This window comes from Rhinolophus sinicus, linkage group LG02, assembly GCF_036562045.2.
Source record: "Rhinolophus sinicus isolate RSC01 linkage group LG02, ASM3656204v1, whole genome shotgun sequence".
NCBI lineage: Eukaryota > Metazoa > Chordata > Mammalia > Chiroptera > Rhinolophidae > Rhinolophus > Rhinolophus sinicus.
In genome coordinates, this window is record NC_133752.1 from 147,018,614 (window position 1) to 147,036,994 (window position 18,381).

Here is an 18,381-nt window from a genome sequence, read left to right on the forward strand (position 1 = left end):
TTCTCTCTTAGGTAAGATGGGGACGTTCAGGCGATTGGTTTGCAAACACCGCAGAAACATTATGAAAATCAATTGCAGATTTGTATTCGTTTTTCTCTCGTCACTCCCCTCCTCTCCATTCCACAGAGCGAGCAAAGGAGGAGAGAGAGAGAGTTGGGGTGGGGTGGTTGGTGGGATGGGCGGGGGCGGTGGCGGTGGCTGGGAGGGGGTAATTGTATTTTTTTTTTAGCTGCCGCTCTCTTTTTCCCCAGGATTGGGTGAAGGAGGAGGGCTCTCAAGTGTGGGGAGGGGGGTCTTGCCTCCTCCCCGTGATCAGCCCGAGACTAGGGTGGGGACGAGGACCTCTTTCCCCACTGCCTGATTTGCCAGAGAAGTGAATCCTTTTCCCCAACTCTCAGAGTGTCTTACCCAGACAACCCGCAGAGGGGCCAGCGCCTGTTTAGAAGAGTTTGAAGAAGTCTATTCTTTTCCTGGCCAGGGCTGGGTGTCACGACTCCCTTGCGCCTTTGGAGAGACTCCTGGGAAGAGTATCTTAAGTTTCCCAAAGGTGAAGCAGCCCAGTAGCAAGTCAGTGTCCCAACTTTGTCTGGCTTGCTGTGCTGCCGGCGGCTAGGGACTCAGATTAGTCATAAACGAGTGGTAAGCAGTGCGCCAGCCGCCCAGCCGGTGCCTGGTGAAGTCTGGGAAAAACCTTCTCTAATGTCGTGTTAAATATTTAGTATGAGAGAGTGGCCCTGGGTGAATATTTCATGCCTGCCTTTATTGTCAATCAATGCACAGAAAGCTTCATCCACCTTGGATTTTTAAATCTCAAACCCCAAAGAAACAAGTTGAAATGAGAGCCATGTATCTTCTCTTTGTGTTGGGGGCCCAGCCTCAGCGTGGGGGCTGAAAAGCCCAGTGTCAGGGTCCTGGAAGGATATGATGGGGGGCTAGATATGGGGCTTCTATCCTTAGATGATTTGGGGGGCAGTGAGGTGGGTGATGGGGCCAGGCATAGGTCTACAGAACAGACCAGCAGGGCTGTGGAAAGGAGCTGAGGAACCTGGTCGGGCAGGGCAGGACCAGGGGCCACGCCCTAGTGGAAGCCACCAACCCAGCTCCTGGGTGCTGCAGCCAGGCCTTGGTACCTCCTTCCTCTTTCTCTTCCACATCTGCCACCCTTCTGGATGGCTGTGGCCCAACGGGTGGACTCAGTGGTTCTGTTCTCCCTTGCCCATTCCTCTGGGCACCACAGGACACATTTGGGCAGTTGAAAATCACTTTATTAAAAGGTTCTGGACTGAGTCCAAGGGACCAGAGCAACTGCCACAAGCAGAGAGCAACCTTGGATCCAAGGAGGAGCTGCTGGGGCACCATTTGTTCGGGTAGGAGGAGAGGAACTGAAGCGCCCAAGGACTCAGCCCCATTGCACTCTCAGGGAAAGCCAGAGTGGCCCAATTCTCTTTACACCTTACCTCTTGGTTAAAATTGGTTTCCACTTTTAAAATATCATTTGGGTTTGATTTTCCTTGCAGAACACGATGAGGTACTGAGACCCAAAATCAGATGTGAAAGACACAATTTGCCTTGTCCCCAAATACAGCGTCCCAAATCCATTCCTTCTCAACCATCCTGCCTCCCCAAAATTGATCTACCTTTAGAGCAATACCTGCGGAGGGGGGGGGATCCGCTGCCACCATGAGTCCCTTTCTTGGGTGGCTCTGGCATACCCAGAGATAGGCCTCCGGCACCCCTCTACCCGTTCATCCATCGCTGGGTGCTGCTTCCCAATCCCTTCTTTAGTCCTGACCAGATCTTAACTGAGGGCAAAGAGGAACTACATTGGGGCTTTGCTAAAGTGTGGGTCCACTCCATCGGTAAGGTGCTACAAAAGAAAAATCTGTTACTTTTCCTCCTTTCTCTACCCTTTTTTTATAGAGTGAGCTGGGGCCAGCACTTTTAATTATAATGATGGGGAACTATGGACTATGGCTTTTATGGGGTTCATACTGACCTCATTAAACTTGAGTTTATAGGAGGCAAAATGCTCCCCAAACAGTGATAGGAACCTGCAGGAGGGAGGTGAGAGGTACCACTATCCTTTGCAGAGGTGTGGATGAGGGCTCAGAGTCTCAGCTCAGGCTTTCCCCCACTTTCCCCGAAGGCCCTGCTTCCTTCCCCATCCTGGCCTCCAGGGCGAGGTGGGGCCCAGGCCCCAAAGGCGAATTCAGCTCCGCCAGGGCCGACAGTGGGGAGGGGGTGCGCTTCCTGTGAGGAGACAGCTGTGGGCCTGAGCACTTGAATTTGACCACCAAAGTTTATTCCAGGGCCACCATAAAAGTGAGCCAGGCGGCTGCGAGGAGCTGCTGGCGGCTTTATTTCCTTAAAACAAAAAAAGAAAAGAAAGACTGTCCAAGGAGTTCATGTCCAGGAAACTCTAGGGTCTCCCAACAGAGGCTTCTTCTCCCTAAAAATAAGGCACCAAGTTCCATTTTTTTCCCTAGTTTTGGTCTGACGTTTAATTTTTCAACAACTTTTAAAAATCCTAGCAACTGGAGGTTGCTGCTGGGGCCAAGGAGAGAAGGCCGTGGCTGCTGAGGTCAGCGAGGCTTTGGCTGGGAAAAATGCCCATGGTGTGGGCTGCCAGCCTCCTTGCCTGGCCTCAGATCCAGGCTACCCTAAAGCGTAGATTAAGCTGCCTGCCCCAGGCTACACCCCAGGGCATCAGTGCCTCCTCCAACATGAGACCCATCTGTGGCCCCAAATCATTTTCCAAGAGCCTGGCAAGCCCCACTCCCTTCCTCATCTCATTGGTGGTGCCTGTGATCCCTCTACCATCAGAGTCCCAGCTTTCACATGAAATCCTCTTGGGCAGGACCACCATGTCTGCCCCACGGCTCTTGGTTGGCCTCAGCAAGTACTGCCTACCCGCCTGGCTGCTAGCAGGCAGCTGCGGTCTGGGCAGCTGCCGCGGCAGTACTCTGGCCAGGGCCACGGACAGACTCCAGCATACTTCTCTTCCACACATGGATGCACCAAAGGCGGCTTCAGACGGGGGCACTATCTGCCAAATTCCAGCCTGGTAGACCCCAGCGCAGCATCCTCCACACAGCCCTGGCCGTCCTGCAGCTTGACCACCTCCTCCTGCTGCTCTGGACTCTAGAGTAGACTGTGGTAGGGAAAAGGGCCCACCCCACAAACCATGAACTGGGAGGAAAACCCATGGAGGCAAAAGAGGGCCGTTAGAGCTCTGGTGGGCTTGGTGTAAACTCAGTCCTGGGTGGGATCAATAAAAAGATAAACAATAAGCACCTGGACACCCTCAGCAGTTCCAAGGCTGTGATGGCAAGGATGCGCGCTCTGATTAGAAATCAGCTGGCATCTTTTGGCACGTGCTTACTTATCTTAGAGCAATACTGTGTTTAATAATTCCTTTAGCATGCTAGGGAACTAGAAGGCGGTGGGACTGCCCATTCTCAGTCCCTACCTATCCTCCGCCCTGGCCATCTCCCCAAGCCTAAAGCCCCAAGTCAGGCCACCATGGAAGATGGGTGCTGCTCTGAGGCTTCTCAGGCTCCTGGATGGGATGTGGGGGGAGAAAGGCAGCTCCTCTGCCCCCGCAGCCCCACCCACCTTCCTGGGTAGAGGGATTGTCCCAGGAGCCTAGCAATGCGACCCCATTTCTCCCCATAAAAGTCCCATTTTACGAGCCAGTTTCACTGGCCCCCCTCACCAAATGCTCTAAAATGAAGGAAATGTCTTAAAAGCAGTCTGGAAATGGAGCCGTTACGTTTGGACTTTGGTTTCCAAATTCAGTTGCAGCAACACAGAAAATGCTTTTTCTGGGCAGGATTGCCCTGCTGGGTCACTGGGATCTCCAGGCTCCTGGTGAAGCCGAGGCCAGGCTAGCCTGGACGCCATTCCCCGACTTTAGCGCCTACTTAGGCTCGGACCCAGTTCACGCAGATCAAAGTGAGCTCACGGCATTTTTATGAGATCTACTTCAGTGGCTCTTTACTTGTAATCAGATGCCTTGGTTGAAAATTGCGGGAACAGCCCATCAATCCAAAAAGGAAAAGGGAAGAGAGAGAGAGAGGAGTAAGGTGAAAAATTTTAGGCGACACATAGCAAGAAGATTCCGGTCACCAACAACAAAAAAGACTCTCTGCCTACAGCAAGAATGGTTTGTGGGTCGGTCCCAGCCTCCAGGCTCTGCCATCTGCCTGCACATTTTGCCCCATTTCCGGGAGCCGGGGAAGCCTGACTTGCTTGTGTTCTGAAGCTTAATGCGAAAGCTTCCACAATGTGGACAGGCCACATGGGGCAAGTGTGGCCGCCTGCACTCCCTGGCCCCAGGGGGAAGTTGCCTTCTGCTCACAATACAAAAGTCTCTCCCATTTTTCTGCTTTCCTCTCTGTGGTCTCGGTGGTTCACTCGTCATTACAGTCAGAAGTTGAGTTACAGGAAGATTCACCAGAGATTTATTGCCTGGTCCCAAACTTGGAGAGCTTCGTTGTCATAAACAGCCATCTATTGTCTAGACTTTTATCTCTGGGTATGAATCGTGCATTATTGAGGCTCAGGAGACATGGGCCTGGCTCTGTGGGGTGTGTGTGTGCAGTTGAGTGCTTGCCCCCCCCACCCCGCAAGGGTTTCTGTGGATAGATTTAGAAGAGTGCACAAATTTGTGTGTGCTGGGCAGATACACCTAAGTGTTCATGGGTGAAGACCCAAGATGTGGAAGGTCTCTGTGCCTGGGAACATTCTGGTGCATGCACTTGTGTGTTGGGTGAGAATTTGTCACGGTATGCTTTGTTTCTGGGGCATTTTAAGTGTTCCTGTCTGGGCTTTCGGGGTTTTATTAACCTGCATCCGCTTGGCCTGTTTATGTCCCTTCGAAGCAGATCATCTGGTGTTTTTCAATATTGGGGCCCATTGTGTATGTATGTTTGCTTTCTCTGGGCTTGGGTGGTAACTTTTTAGTCTTGTTCCCTCAGATTCCTCCATTTATCCTCAGTTATACCTCAGCCGCTGCCTTCACCAGAGAGTCTGGCCCTGCTGCACTCTCTGAAAGTCCCTAAATCTCCCAAGCAGCTACCAATTTTCTGTCACAGACATGAAACACATTTTTTTTTTCAGGATGAGGTCTGGCTATCTCTGTCTTTCCCACACTAGGCGGAAATGTCCCAGCTCATAAACGCCCTCATTTCCTGGAGCTCTCCTTACCCAAGCTGAGGGGGACATCAGAAACAGCCTCCCCAGTCCATTTTGACCTTTTAAAACACTCTCCACACCAAAGAGGACCTGCCACTCCCTCCCTGGGGCTTCCTGGTAGCAAATGTCTTCACCCTAGCCACCCCTCAGCCCCTTGAGCCCAGGCAGTAGGATGTTTGCCCAGATTAAATGTCTGTGGGAGAGACAATTATCACCTTAGATCTCAGAGTCAGACGCTGTTTTCAAAAGCCAAGCTACTTTAACACCAGCAGAAATAATGAAATCTCCCCTCCTTGTTTTTCATTATTAGAACAGAGTGGGAGGGCTCCAGACATTGAGGCCTAGGAGCTCCACTGACCACCCCTACTGCTCCTGGCTGTTCTCAACCTGGGCCCCAAGCCTCACTCCAGGTCCCTAATAGCCCTTGGGCACCCCCAACTAGGTAAGTTAAGTAGGAAGGGACCGATCCCAGTGGTTGGTTTTCCAGTTGAGAAGGGTGGAGGTGACAACAGTCAGGAGTTTGCAGAGCATCAGCTTTAACCAGAAGCCCCCACCATTGCTTTCTGGGCATCCTTCCTTTCCTTTGCCTCTTAAAAAGCAATGGTTAGGCCTAAAAAGAGCCCCATGGGCACAGAGAAGGGGAAAACAAGGTGTGAAGTCCAGGAAAAAGGAGGTGAGCCCTTCACGGACACCCCCACACCATAGTATTCATACTCATGATCTATCTATCTATCTATCTATCTATCTATCTATCTATCTATCTATCATCTATCTACCTACCTATCTATCACCTATCATCTCAGCCTTAGTACTACCCTGGAGGGAAAGGATCAAGAATTCCACTCAGGTTCTTTTTCTCTGCTTTTGGCCGAGCCTGACGCTGCCGCCGCTCCGGAACTCACTTTCCCTCTGGTCGCGGGCTCTGCCCTCGCCTTACTCAGTCTCTCCCTGCTTCCCTCCATCCCTGCCTCTCCCCCACCTCTCAGATCAACAAATATTTAATATACTTGTTTCTCCGCGCCCAAGGCCTAAGCTAAGCGGGCTTGGCGCTCGGGTAACGGGGATCGCGGCCGCAGTACCCTGTCTTTGCGCGGACGCTCTTTGCTCGTAACCCCACCGGCATCAGCCTCCTGTTTTGTTAGTTGCCGGGTTAAAACGCTTCTCCCTAGCTTTCCTGTTTCTCGCCCTTTCTTCCCACCTCTGGATCTGATAAACAAATAAATCCAAGACTCCTACCTCATCAGCCCTCCCCGCCCCCAACTCGTGTTGCCTCACTTCTCCTCCTTACCGAGTGTACCGCCTTGTTTTCGGAAGGAAATCTTAATAGTCAGACATTTAAGCTGTAATGAACTTTTCTTTGTGATGGCTAATTTTCTCTCCAGTTCTTTCGCCTTGCTCCGCTTCGTGGTGGAATGGAACAGATTTAGAAGTCTGCTGTAAGGGAAAGGGGGAGTGGAGAGAGACGGAGCCTACAGTTACAGACAGTGTCGAGAGATACCAAGGACCGAGAGATACAGGGAGGAAAGAGGCGTCGGGGTGGGGAGAGGAGAGGGAGGGCAGAAGGGAGGGAGAGAGGGAGGGAGGGGGCCCCAGCTGGCGGGAGCGGAGCCAGAGAGAGAGAAAAGGAGAGAAAAGTTTCCCATAGTCTTCATTAGTTGACTTCTCTGTCCGCTGCTTCCCCCAGCCAGCGCAGCTCACCCCCAATAAAGGAAGGAGGGGGGTCTTTTTTTTTTAAAGGCCCCAAAGAGTCCAGTGTTTACAAGACCAGAAATGCCATGGCCACGTCTTGGCAGAAGGAAAGGGTGAAATGGAGGACCAACGCCTTCCTTATAAGGTACGATGCTAACTTGACCTTCACTTTGTCACGACGCCCCCCGCCCACCCAGACGGCTGCAGGCAGCCAGGCAGAGCCAGAGCCACGGCGGACCCTGGCCGCTGCCTCCCTCCTTCCTTTCTTCATCTTTCATAGCCCTCTCTTCTTTCCTTTTTAAAAAATTCCCCTCCTTTTTCTTTCTGCCTTTTTCTTCCCTTTATCTTCCTTTTCCTTTTTATTTCCTTCCTTCTTGCCCCTCCCTACCTCTTTTCTTTCACTCATTCCTTTTACTCTTGCCTGCTGGTTACATGGTTTCCCTTTTTATCCCTTGCCTGGCTCTTTACCGCAATCTCTCTCTCTCTCTCTCTCTCTCTCTCTCTCTCTCCCCCCACCTCTGTTTTTCTCTCCAGCCTTCTGATCTTCTGAATCCCAGAAACAAGAAAAATATTTTTAGTTTTTTCCCCACCCCACCCCAACTGATTTCCACAGCTTTATCCTGGTTTCTGCCCCCCCCATCCAGGTGTCCATGGGGAAGAGGGTCCAGGAAAGAAGGCCAATTTAGGATCAAGTGGGGCTTCACTCTGGGCTCAGTGCCCAATTGGGGATGACAATGAACTTGGTTTTGGTAAGACCCTGTTTTCTTCTCACTGGCCTCACCTGCCAAGTCTCTGTCATCCTAGTGGTCTTGAACTGAGGGCAAAGCCCCTTGACTGTGTGTGTGTGTGTGGGGGGGCAGGGATGGGAAGAACAGAGACAACTGCTTCTGATACTAAATGAGAGATTTAAGTACCAATTGTTGTTTGCCCTTCTCTGAGCTCTCGGCCCCTAAAATCCTAAAGTTTTCCCTTAAGACATCTGGTGGAGGGAATTTAGAAAATTAAGGACTTCTGGAGATTCACACACATAAAAATAGGAAAGAGACTGTCGGGGCCTCTCTACCTCGCCTCTTGCTGCCTCCAAGACTCCAATAGAATCTCCAACGTTAACTCTAATCATATCGTGTGAGGCTATAAAATAAATATTATCAACACCTCTATAATTGTCTATTATTCACTTACTTGTGATAATTACAGTACTATATGTGGCATTTTTATGCAGCTAAAGTAAAGGCAAGCAAATGTCCTAGAAAATGAAGCTGGATCACTGAGGACTTCAAAATTTTTTGTCCCTTCTTGAACATGCTCCAGAATCTGTAGGCTTTTGCCTAAGACCTTCTTAGTTTAGCAGTAGCCATCTTGTAAGGGTTAGGGTGATACTGGGAGACCTTACCACCTCCTTTTCCTTTATATCTCATACACCCCCACCCCTGCTCAGACGCCAGAGAGGATCAGACAATAAAAGGAAAATGCTTTCTCTCTCTCCCCCTACAATTATCCGGATAATTGCATGAATTCTTCTTTGAATGCTGCTGTGTAGTCAGGGTTGGGATTTCAGCAGGAAGTGCAGGAAACAGGATTCCAAATGGAGGAAGCTGAGAGAGCCCTACGTTCCTACATTCCCAGACTTTATAGTTCTGTCTAGTGTTACATTGTTTCTTCAGGCAAAGATCTTTGTCCGCCTTCAGTCATATTTCTCCCTTCCCCCTCTTTTTCTTTCTCTCTCCCTCCCCTCTATTTTAGTCCCTTTAAAGGCGACTCAGATCATCTTCTGTTTTTAATAGATGACTATAAAAGTAAAATTAATTCCCCCCTGCCCTTTAATATCAATATCTCTCCATTAAGTATGCATATTGGTGAGAATAAACAGAATTAAGTGCTGCAACCCAAACCAGCAATTACATCCAAGGGTTACCCCCCAGTGGGTCTGGCTTATCTAGGGGTGTTCATGCTGCTGCAAGATAACCAGGAGGTATTTTTTTATTTTTTTACAAGCTCCTTGGGTCCTGAGTCAGCAGCAACCCTGTTGAAAAAGCAACCATGCAGCAGAGAGAGAGAGAGAGAGAGAGAGAGCCACAGGAGGGAAGCGAGTGCCAAACCAGACGGAGTCGAAAGGGAACCAGAAGGAGAAATGCAGAAAAAGGAGGAGCGGCAGGTCTCGGAACAAACGTGGCAGAGAGGAAGACAGGAACTCACGGACAGAGGTTTATGTATTTTTATTTAAAGAAATTTTTCTTTTTAAATTTGGGGCTTGATGATTGAAAGCGGAAATTCAGGGAAAGGGAGAGGAGAGGGAATTATCAGAGTCAGGGCACGAACGCCCCAGAAGGGGAGAACATTGGCTAAACATAAGCGGGCACCCAGAACAGCACTGGTCTGCCGCTGCCGTACAGACTGCTGGGCTGGGCCCTCGAAGAAGCCCCCCTTCGCGGCCACCAGGGCTTCTTCGCTCTCCTTATCATCTTCATCTTTATGACGAGGCTTGTTAACAAGACCAGTGAGCTGGCCATGCACATCTATCTCAGCCGCTCATGCTCAGTGAAGCAGCGGCCAGCGGGACTGGCGAGGCACTAATTAATTGATTCTTTTGGACAGTAAAATATGGCCGCGTCTACACAGAACCCATTGCCTCATAAACAATATCTCTGCTGGGTGTGAGTGCATTGTCTCTCAAAGAATTTTCCATAGGCATGTGTCATGCAGTCCTGGATTTTTCACGCTAAAGAAAGACTCAAATGGGACTAATTTTTAGGAGCCAAAAATCAGTGCCAGATAATGCTTTAAGTTACTACTGCCTTGAAAATATTGGGAGTAGTTTTTGTTGATAAAAGCTTGGATTATAGGATACTCTCTCCCTGCTGCTTGTGTAGTCCCAGCCAAGGTTAAGGATGGGAAGCAGAGCTAAGAAGCTGGGTAGGCCAGAATGCTCTCCCTGTTGGCTGAGAGGGAGTGGGGCTGCTGTAGGATTTCAGAGGGGCATAGAAGATGAGGTCCAGCATTTACTTCATGCTACTCCTTAGACTTGAGATTTAAAGATAAAAATTTAAAATTTGAACAAACTTTCACTTTCAGGAGGCCTCAAGTGCCCAGCACACACTCAGAACCTGCCTGTTACACATCTCACCAGGCCACTGCATTTCCTCCTTCCCCCGTTTCCTAACTGGCAGCCCAGAGCAACTCTATAATATATTTATATTAGGTCTAGAAGAACGTGTCCTGAGACACAGGGGGTAACCTAATTATGTAATTCTAATTCCATACAGGCTGATTATGCAGTCAGACCCTGCTAAAAACAGGACTTAGAGCTCTAAATATAGACCTTGGCTTCAGACAAAAGATGCAATAGGTAAATAGAGATGGGAGACCACTTATATAAATAATCCACGTAGATATAGAAAGGGTTTAGAAAAGATAGAAATACGGAAGGACAGAAAAGAGGCTAGCCAATGGAGATTGTCGTTGCCAATGCCCGAGCTTCCTCCCACTACTGTTTAATATTGCCAGAGAAATGTGTATTTCAAATACAATGATATGTAAACCCAAAGGATATGCTTCAATTGTATTTGGTACATACAGTTGGAATGCAAAATATATTTTTGTAGAGTATATTTTTCATACATTGGGTAGACATGCACTTTGTGAATATATAACAATCCGATGTATTTTTAATGCAGTTTTTCATGTGGATATGTAAATATGTGGATGCATTTTCTATACACTGATTTTATATGCCCTATGGAAGATATATACCCATGTAGCTAAATAGATGCAGGACTCTAATTCCCTGTGTTGGATATATGCAAGTGTACTGTTTATATATGTAAATGAATTTTTACATGTGGTGGATATATGTGCTTTATGTAATCTTTTCTCAGGAGGTTGCTTTCCCATACAATAGATAGGACTCTGTATGTATATTTTCTTGATAAATATATTTTCCATGCCCAGAATGTACATGTAATATAGATATCTGTGTATTTTAGACTGTTTCAATATATTGGTTATGTCGGCAGCATGGCCAAGTGTGCATTTTATGGAACATCTTTTCCCTGCTCTGCATGTGGACTATATACATCTTCAATAGGAGCTTTCCTAGCAACAAATGCCAGTGAATTCCATCCACACAGACCTGTCCTTGAAAGAAGTCCCCAGTCTGGGTCAGGAAAACTGATAAAGTGGAGGCTTGTCTCCAATCTCCAGGGAGTGGCTTCAGCTCAGAGAGGAGAAATCACACACACGCAACCGACTGGTCACACTTGCCAAAGATCCGTCTGTGTTTGGTCTCATCCAAACCCAGTTCCTTGGCTCCTGTGCGAGGCTCCTAAGGGGCGGTACCGGCTTTAGGAGCCTTGGGGCAGACCCGCTGGCGGGGAGAGGCGCGGCGTGAGGGCGGGCCGCTGCTGTGGGGACTCCGCGTGCCCAGCAGAGGGAGGGCATTTAGGGGAAAGGCCTGGTTCCCGCAGCCCAGCAGCGCCTCAGACTCAGACGGGTCTTCCAGGTCTCCCATAAACTCACTGGGCGTCCCCAAGGCCTGGGGTGCGCAGGGACCAACGGCTGAGCGGGTCCGGGTCTCGGCAGCCTCTACGGCTACCGCCAGCAGGGGTCATCCCGTCCCTCGCGGGGGCTCGGCGACCCTCTGGCAGCGACCAGGGCTGCCGGCGCTGTGGGCGGAGAGCTCCAGGTCAGCCCGGGCTGGGAGGCGCGCCGGCTTTCCTCGCCCCATGACCCTGGAGCAGACCGGAGCCGGGGCCGAGCCGGGCGGGGAATTGGACCGAAGTCCGGGAACCCTTGCCACCGTGCCAGGGTTGGGAGTGAGCGTCCCAGGCGCCCGCGTCATCCCCCAGCGGCCGACTCGCCTTTGTCTCGGGGCGTCCCCTGAACAGAGAGCGCGAGCGCGGCGCCGGCTGCAGCCGTGCGGGACGTCCAGGGACAGCGGGCTCCGGCCGCACGCTTTGCCGCGGAAAATCGGCAACTCGGTCTCGACGAAGACAGACATGGAAGGGTGGCTGCTCCAGCCTAATGCTCTGGCATATACGCGGCTGAGGCATCCGGGGCCTGAAGCCCATCTCGCGCCGAATTACACCGGAACCATCGGCGCCTCCATGTGCCCGCCACGTAGAGAGGGTTGGGGGCTTCGGGGTGCGTTTCCCGCGCGGGCCGGGGTCCTAAGAACAGCTCCTACTTTCCTGGTAATGGCGGGGAAGATGGGCGGGGACTCTGGCCTGTCCGGAACCCAATGTCTGGGGGGTTTGCTTTGTTCGCAGATCGGGGCCCGCGGTCCCTGCTCCCGCTCTGGGCCTGAGCGATCGATCGCGCCGGGTTTTCGGCTTCATTAGCATCCAACAGAACCCGGGCTGCGGGCACTTCTCCCGCTGGATGGATAGTGGTTTTAAATACTCTGGCTACGTTTACGCAGGTCAGAGTGGAGTAGAAGTGGGTGGATGATCGGGGCCAAATACACAACTCATTTGGATGGTATAAGCTTACAAATACACAGTAGTGGAATTATTTTCTACCTGAATTGTCCAGCTATTTCTCCTCTTGCTCCTCAAGATCCAGCTGGAGACACAGGACGCTTTGTCGTAAAGTCAGTGGAGTACATTGTAGTTTGAGGGCTTAAACCAGACATATAGTTGCAAAATAGATAAATAGATGCAATCCTTGCCCAGATCCCGAGCTCAGCCCTGCCCTAAGTATTTGGGTTGCGGTTCAACCTAAATGAACTTCTCTTTCACCAGGAGACCCAAGGACTTGTTTTTCAGCCATTGGGAAGAGGCTATAGTGTCTTGCCTTTTCTGACAACTTCCCCAGTTATTGAGTCTCAGGGCCTGCGTAAACACCACCCGCCAACTTCTCAGATCTGCAGTGTCTCTGGGAATAAATCAAGGGAATAGATTAAGGGCCAGTTATTTCTAACCTCCCTAAATTCCTTTTTTACTTTTCAGCCAGAAATGCCTTTGCTGTTAACTCTTCCTGTGTGGATGGTTCTTAAAAAGAGGGTAGTCTCTTGCCTGGATTCATTAAGGTTCAGATCCCCTCCCCCCTTTATCCAGACCAGGCACAGTAGCCCAGTCTCTCCCCCAGGTCATGGCTGCCAGAAGCTATCCAGTCCCCAACCTTACCCACACTCTGTGAGGCCTTTGTATGGGTATCCCCAAAGCTTGAGAACTCCTTCCTGTCTGAATCCCTCAGCTACACAAGACAGCTGAAGGTAAAAGGAAAATGGGATTTGATTTAAATTTGCTAGTTTTTCTAGTTGCAGGAGTAAGGAAAAGCAGGGAGAGGGAAAGTTTTCAGGGCAGGAGGCGTGGCTTGGAAGTTGGGCTTAGTGGGGGCCTTTGCTATTCCAGAGCAGGCCCAGGAGGGTGGAGGGGGAATTAGGAGGAGATTCCATGATGGGAGCCAGGCTGTGAGAAAGAAACTGACCAGAGGTCCAAGGGTGAAGGCAGAGGGAGGGCATCCAGCCCCAAAAGAAGGGGTGACATGGAGGTGCAGAGGGCTCATGGGCTTAGCTCCCACCCAGACTCTGGCCTGGACCTGGGCCTCTCTCTGGCATGGCCTAGTGGGGGTCACTGGCTGAAAGAGATGGAGCCTATTTCACCAGCTTCAAGGTATTTAGTCCCCTCCCCACTTTTGTTAGTGTATAAAATGTGTTCTCAGAGGGAAGCCATGGGGTTAGGACCATGGGGTTGAAGTGTGGACCCGCCAACACCTGCCTCATATTCCAGGGCACTCTCATCCTCCCCGCTCCAACTTGCCTGCACTGCTACCCTGGCTTTGTTTCTTGGAGATCCTGCAGTTCAGACTTCCTTTTTCTGGCCCTGAAGGTAGTTTCGGCCTCCTCTGGGTTGTCCACGTTACTTTTACAGTCCCATGACTTCTCAGACATTCCTCTCCTCCCCCCAAGCTACCATCCCCCAGTTTTCTCTCTGCTAGTAATTGCTTGGGACTGGAGATGGCAGTTCATCAACAGTTCGTGGTTGCTTATATATTTTTGTTGTCCCTACAACTGCTCTTCCTTTATTATTATACATTTATTATTTTTATTATTCACCTGAGATGGAGAAAATTAAGAGAAACAGCTAGGAGACTGGGGATCCCATTCTTTCTAGGAAGAGGAGAAGATGTGTGGGGACCCTGTTAAATTTTTTTCTTAAAAAAATCACATCATCATACAGTCATGTTTTAATTATTATTATTAATATGATGAAGCAACTCTGTACAAGGACTATATAAAGGGAAAAACGTGCTAAAGACAAACGTTTGAATAGGAGGGCACACTACAGAGAGCTGGGAAGGGAAGAAGGGGAGGGCATATACCCACAGGGACTACACAAAATACTAGCAACAGACACAGAGAACAGGACACAGATTGACAAAGAAGTTCACAGAAGTCAAGTTTAAAGCGATGGGAAGAGAATATTGCATATCCAGTCCCCCCACCCCTTTTGGGGTATTCTGGTCTCTCTTCTCCATTAGGCTGTGGGTGTCAGGCTGGAGAGATGGAGCTCAAATCCAGCACTCTAGAGCCCATGAAATCATAGGAGGGGCTGCATGAAAGGGTACATGGGTGACCAGGCAAAGGAGGCAGTGCCTCAAACCTGAGCCAGCCCACAGGGGAGTGTGTAGACAGCTGGAATGTTGTTGATTTCTGCAAACTTGTACATAAGAGAGAAAAGTTTATGTGGGTGGGGAAGTGTGTCAGGTGCCCAGTGGGTAATGGGTTCATGTATTGTATGTCCACTCTGCAGGGCTGTATTTGGGAATATGAGGCTGCCTGCTTGCAAATACACTCAGGAGAGTGGGGTGAGCCCAGTAGTGTACTGGGCTTGGCTGTGCCTATGTGTTTGCCTGTGCCTCTGCACAATCCTGTACAGGGACTTGAAGCTGTGTGCTGGTGGGAGAGTGGGGGGCTCTGTGGATTGCATTTCAAGGGTGTGTTAGGGGAGATTCTCCCCAGGCGGGAAGAACTCCAAGATAGCAGGTCAGTTCCACACTTTCCATGCTGGGTTTAACTCCCATCAGTCCCTTGCTCCTGGCAAGGGTGAGTCAGCAGATGGGAAGTTGGGGACTCTTACCTAGAGGGATTAAAAACAGAATATGGGAAGGCGGGTGAGCTGCTTCCCTCTCCTAAGGCAGCCTAGGATCTGTTGGGCAGAGGCTGGTTCCTGAAGGCGGCTGTGAATAAAAGGCCCTTCGCTGGGGGAGCCACTCTCTGGCCTCCAAGCCATTCTGGGGATGCACTCTCCCTCTGCTCTGGTCCTTATACTCCTCGGCTCGAGGCCTCCAGGACTCGGAGGTGGAGGCAGCAGATCCTGAGATGACATTGAGGAGCGGGTGGAGTGGGGGTGAGTAAAAGAAAGGAGTTGGGTGGGGGGTTGTAGCGTCCCCTCCTTCATTGTCACCGGCATGGGAAACAGGGACTGAGGGGGGAGGTTCTGTGGCCGGCAGCCCCTTTGGGGGTGGATTCTCCTCTTGCCTCGTAAATTATGCCAGTCCAGCCTCTGGCCGGCCGTGACCGTGAACGCCAGCGGGGAAGGAAGAGTCAGAGGCGGTAGCCACAGCTGTCAGAAACTCTCCTCACCAATCAATGCTGTGCTTCACAGCCTCTTTCATAGCCTTTTGGGCTTCCCAGAAGGCTAGGTGGGGGTCCCTGGGGTGGCTACTGAGTCTGCTGAACTCTCAATTACGGGCTTGCAGCTTCCAGTCAGCGGCCCCGCGGGAGGCAGGAAAAGTGGGTGGCAGCACACCTGTATGCGAATGGACCCTCAGAGGACTCAGGAGAGGGTTCGGGACCAGGACACCAGGCAGCCTGCCCTAGAGGGGATATAAGGCTGATGATCGTCTCATCTAAAGCTGGGTCTGACAAACGTCCATGTCTCGGCCTGCTCTGTCGTCCAGGCTTAGAGCACCCAGACCCTTAGGACTTGGGCATTGCTTCTCATTTTGTTCTCCTAAATCACATTTCCTTCTAGGTTCCTCCACTTCCTCCTGCCCTCCCAGAGCTACCCTGACCAGGACTGCCCGCCTCTCAGGGGTTCCTAACTCCAACAACAGCGAGTTTTGGGGAACCTTGGTTCCACTCTCCTCACCCTCGCCTACTCCTGCAGGCAGACAGACTTAAGACCACAAAAGAAAAATGGGGGAGGGTTGCCTGAACCACGTCTCCTCCAGATCCTCAGGAGGCTGTCCAATGCCCCAGTCTTGCTTCAAACCAGCCCCTCCCCAGTGCCTCAACCTTCCCTGCCCCTCCCCCTGGCCTGCAGCTATGGGCTTCTCTCCCTGGCTGAGTTCTTCCTTTCTCTCTGGGACCTGGCAGGGCCTGCTGGGGGTGTGTGGGAGGGAACCACGAACAAAATGGACAAGAGGGCATCCAGGGAGGGCCTGCCAGAGACACCTGGCGTTCTAAGTGGGGACTGTGTCCCAGGCAGCGCCCCTTCTTGCTCCCTGCCAGAGACAGGCTCAGTCTGGGGCCTGCGCTGTGTCTTTCCCTCTAAAAGAAGGAGAGCGCTTGCTCCCTCAACAGAAGTCTTTTCTTTTTCATTCTCCGGTTCTGAAACCAGATCTTGACTTGCTGGTCACTAAGATTCAAGCGGTCTGAGAGTTCCCTCCGACGCTGCCGTGTGATGAACTCGTTCACCAGAAACTCGCCCTCCAGCTCTGCCAACTGCAACTTCGAATAGGGCTTGCGCTTCTTCCGCGAGCGGCTGTGGATCGGGTACCAGGGCGTGCCTGGGCGGAGACGAACCAGCAGGGTTGGCCAGAGGACTAAGAGGTGACAAGCCCAGTGCCCTGGGTCCTTCCCCAGGCCCTTTTACCTTGGCCTAATGCCCAACCCCAAGTCCTTCCTCTCTTTTATGCAGACCCCGTTCCCACCAACTCCCCATCTTTCATCATTCGCTTTTTTCCCTTTCACTTCTCCTTGCCTTCCCAATCCTACCGCCCACTGCAGTATCCCTGACCCTTCTATGTTCCTCTCCCTTCACTTTTCCCCAGACCTCTTCTTCTCCAGGATATCCTGGCCCCTTCCTGTCACTTCCTTCAGGATCGGGTCCCTGATCGGTTAGAACAGAAAAGAGTGAGTGGCGAGAGTAAACCACGTTCACTTGCTTTTCTTAAAAGAAAAGAAAAGTAGGTAATGGGGGCCTGTGGGAAAGTGGAGGGAGAAGTCCCGGGAGAGCAGAGACCAAGCTCTGAGTCTCCACCCCAGGCTCGGGGACGTCTCTGTCAGATCTCCCTTCTCCGGAGCTCCCTGCTCCCTCCAGCCGCAGGTTGACCAAAAAAGGAATCTATCCAGTTATTTTATGGGGATATTTACATGTTTATAGGGCTCTCCCCCCACCCCCACTTCTTTTTAAAAGAGGCCTTCCTCACCACACATTCTGTCACCCCAGGTGGCCCTAACTCAATCCAACTCTGCCCGCCCTGGTAAATTGTCCCGCCCAGAGCAAGCCTCCAGAGTGGGCCGGGGTGCTTACCGCTGGCCGACAGCCCGCCGCTGGGGTTTAAAGGCGATACCAAGCTGCCAGGGTCGCCCGTGCCGGCGCCCTTATTGCCCTCGTTGAGCAGGGACGAACTGGAGTCGGATTCCAGTGACTGGCACGACGGCGGGTCGTGCGGGGGTCCCGCGCCACCGTCGGCACTGCCGCCGCCTGCCGCGTAGTCGTACTTGAACCCGAGCGCAGGCGGCCCCGACGGCTCCAGCGGCAGCAGCGCTGCCCCGGGCCCGACTCCTGGGCCGGGGTCCCGCCCGCGCTCCTCACGCTTCAGGCCCCCGCCGCCGCCCTCCGCGCACGGCTCGCGGTAGTAACCCTTGCTGTCCTCCACGCGCGCCAGCTCGCATGTGCGGCCAAAGGGCGGGTTGAGCGACACTGGGCTGCCGAGATAGGGCTGCGGGTAGCCATTGCACGGCTCCGCCGACGGCCAGGGCAGCGAGCACACGTTGTCGCGACGCGGGTAGGACAGCGAAGGCAGCCCGGGCAGCTGCGCCCCAGACGCGCGGAAGTTGGGGAAGTAGAAGGTGTCTCCCGTGTGGATGTTCACCAGCGGCCCCACAAACCCGGGATTCAGGAGATTATGCTCGCCCATTTCCGCGGGGCCCGACCGGCAGCTTCTACTTTATTGCTATCTGACATTAAACATAGTTAAACCTGCACCGGCTACCCATTGGCCGTTCAGCTCACGTGGGCGCCGCCACCAGGGGATGGGTGGGGACAGAGAATCCCCCCACCCCGCACACCAAATCCAACTTCCCCCTTCCCCAATCTCGGGGTGTGTGTGTGGGGGGTGAAACACGGGGGCAGATTTATTCGCTGGCTTCTAGCTTTTTAGGGAAAAAGATCATATAAAACCTAATGCAAAGGGTGAGGCAATCGCCCGACACGGGGCAAGAGAAAAAGAGCCGCACCAAAAATACCCGCACTTCTGCACTCTGCACCCCCTAGATGTATTATCTTCTCGACAACAGCTGGCCGAGCACAGCCCGTCCCTCTTTAA

The 18,381-nt window shown here is 51.8% G+C and overlaps 1 protein-coding gene across 1 annotated transcript; it reads right to left on the reverse strand.

The window, feature by feature from the left end:
• Positions 1-16,378: 16,378 nt before the first annotated feature.
• On the reverse strand, positions 16,379-17,973 carry HOXC12 (homeobox C12). Its single transcript, XM_019724425.2, has 2 exons — positions 17,364-17,973; positions 16,379-16,617 (listed from the first exon to the last, which is right to left on the reverse strand). The coding sequence occupies exons 1-2, from the start codon at positions 17,971-17,973 to the stop codon at positions 16,379-16,381; spliced, it is 849 nt and encodes a 282-aa protein (XP_019579984.1).
• Between the last annotated feature and the right edge of the window lie 408 nt (positions 17,974-18,381).

Bases quoted from the DNA above. Each gene is read 5' to 3' on its own strand.
- HOXC12 (XM_019724425.2), bottom strand. From the start codon at position 17,973: ATGGGCGAGCATAATCTCCTGAATCCCGGGTTTGTGGGGCCGCTGGTG. The intron at 16,618-17,363 runs GTAAGCACCCCG...GTCTCCGCCCAG, and splicing joins CGGCGGGCTGTCGGCCAGCG to GCACGCCCTGGTACCCGATC.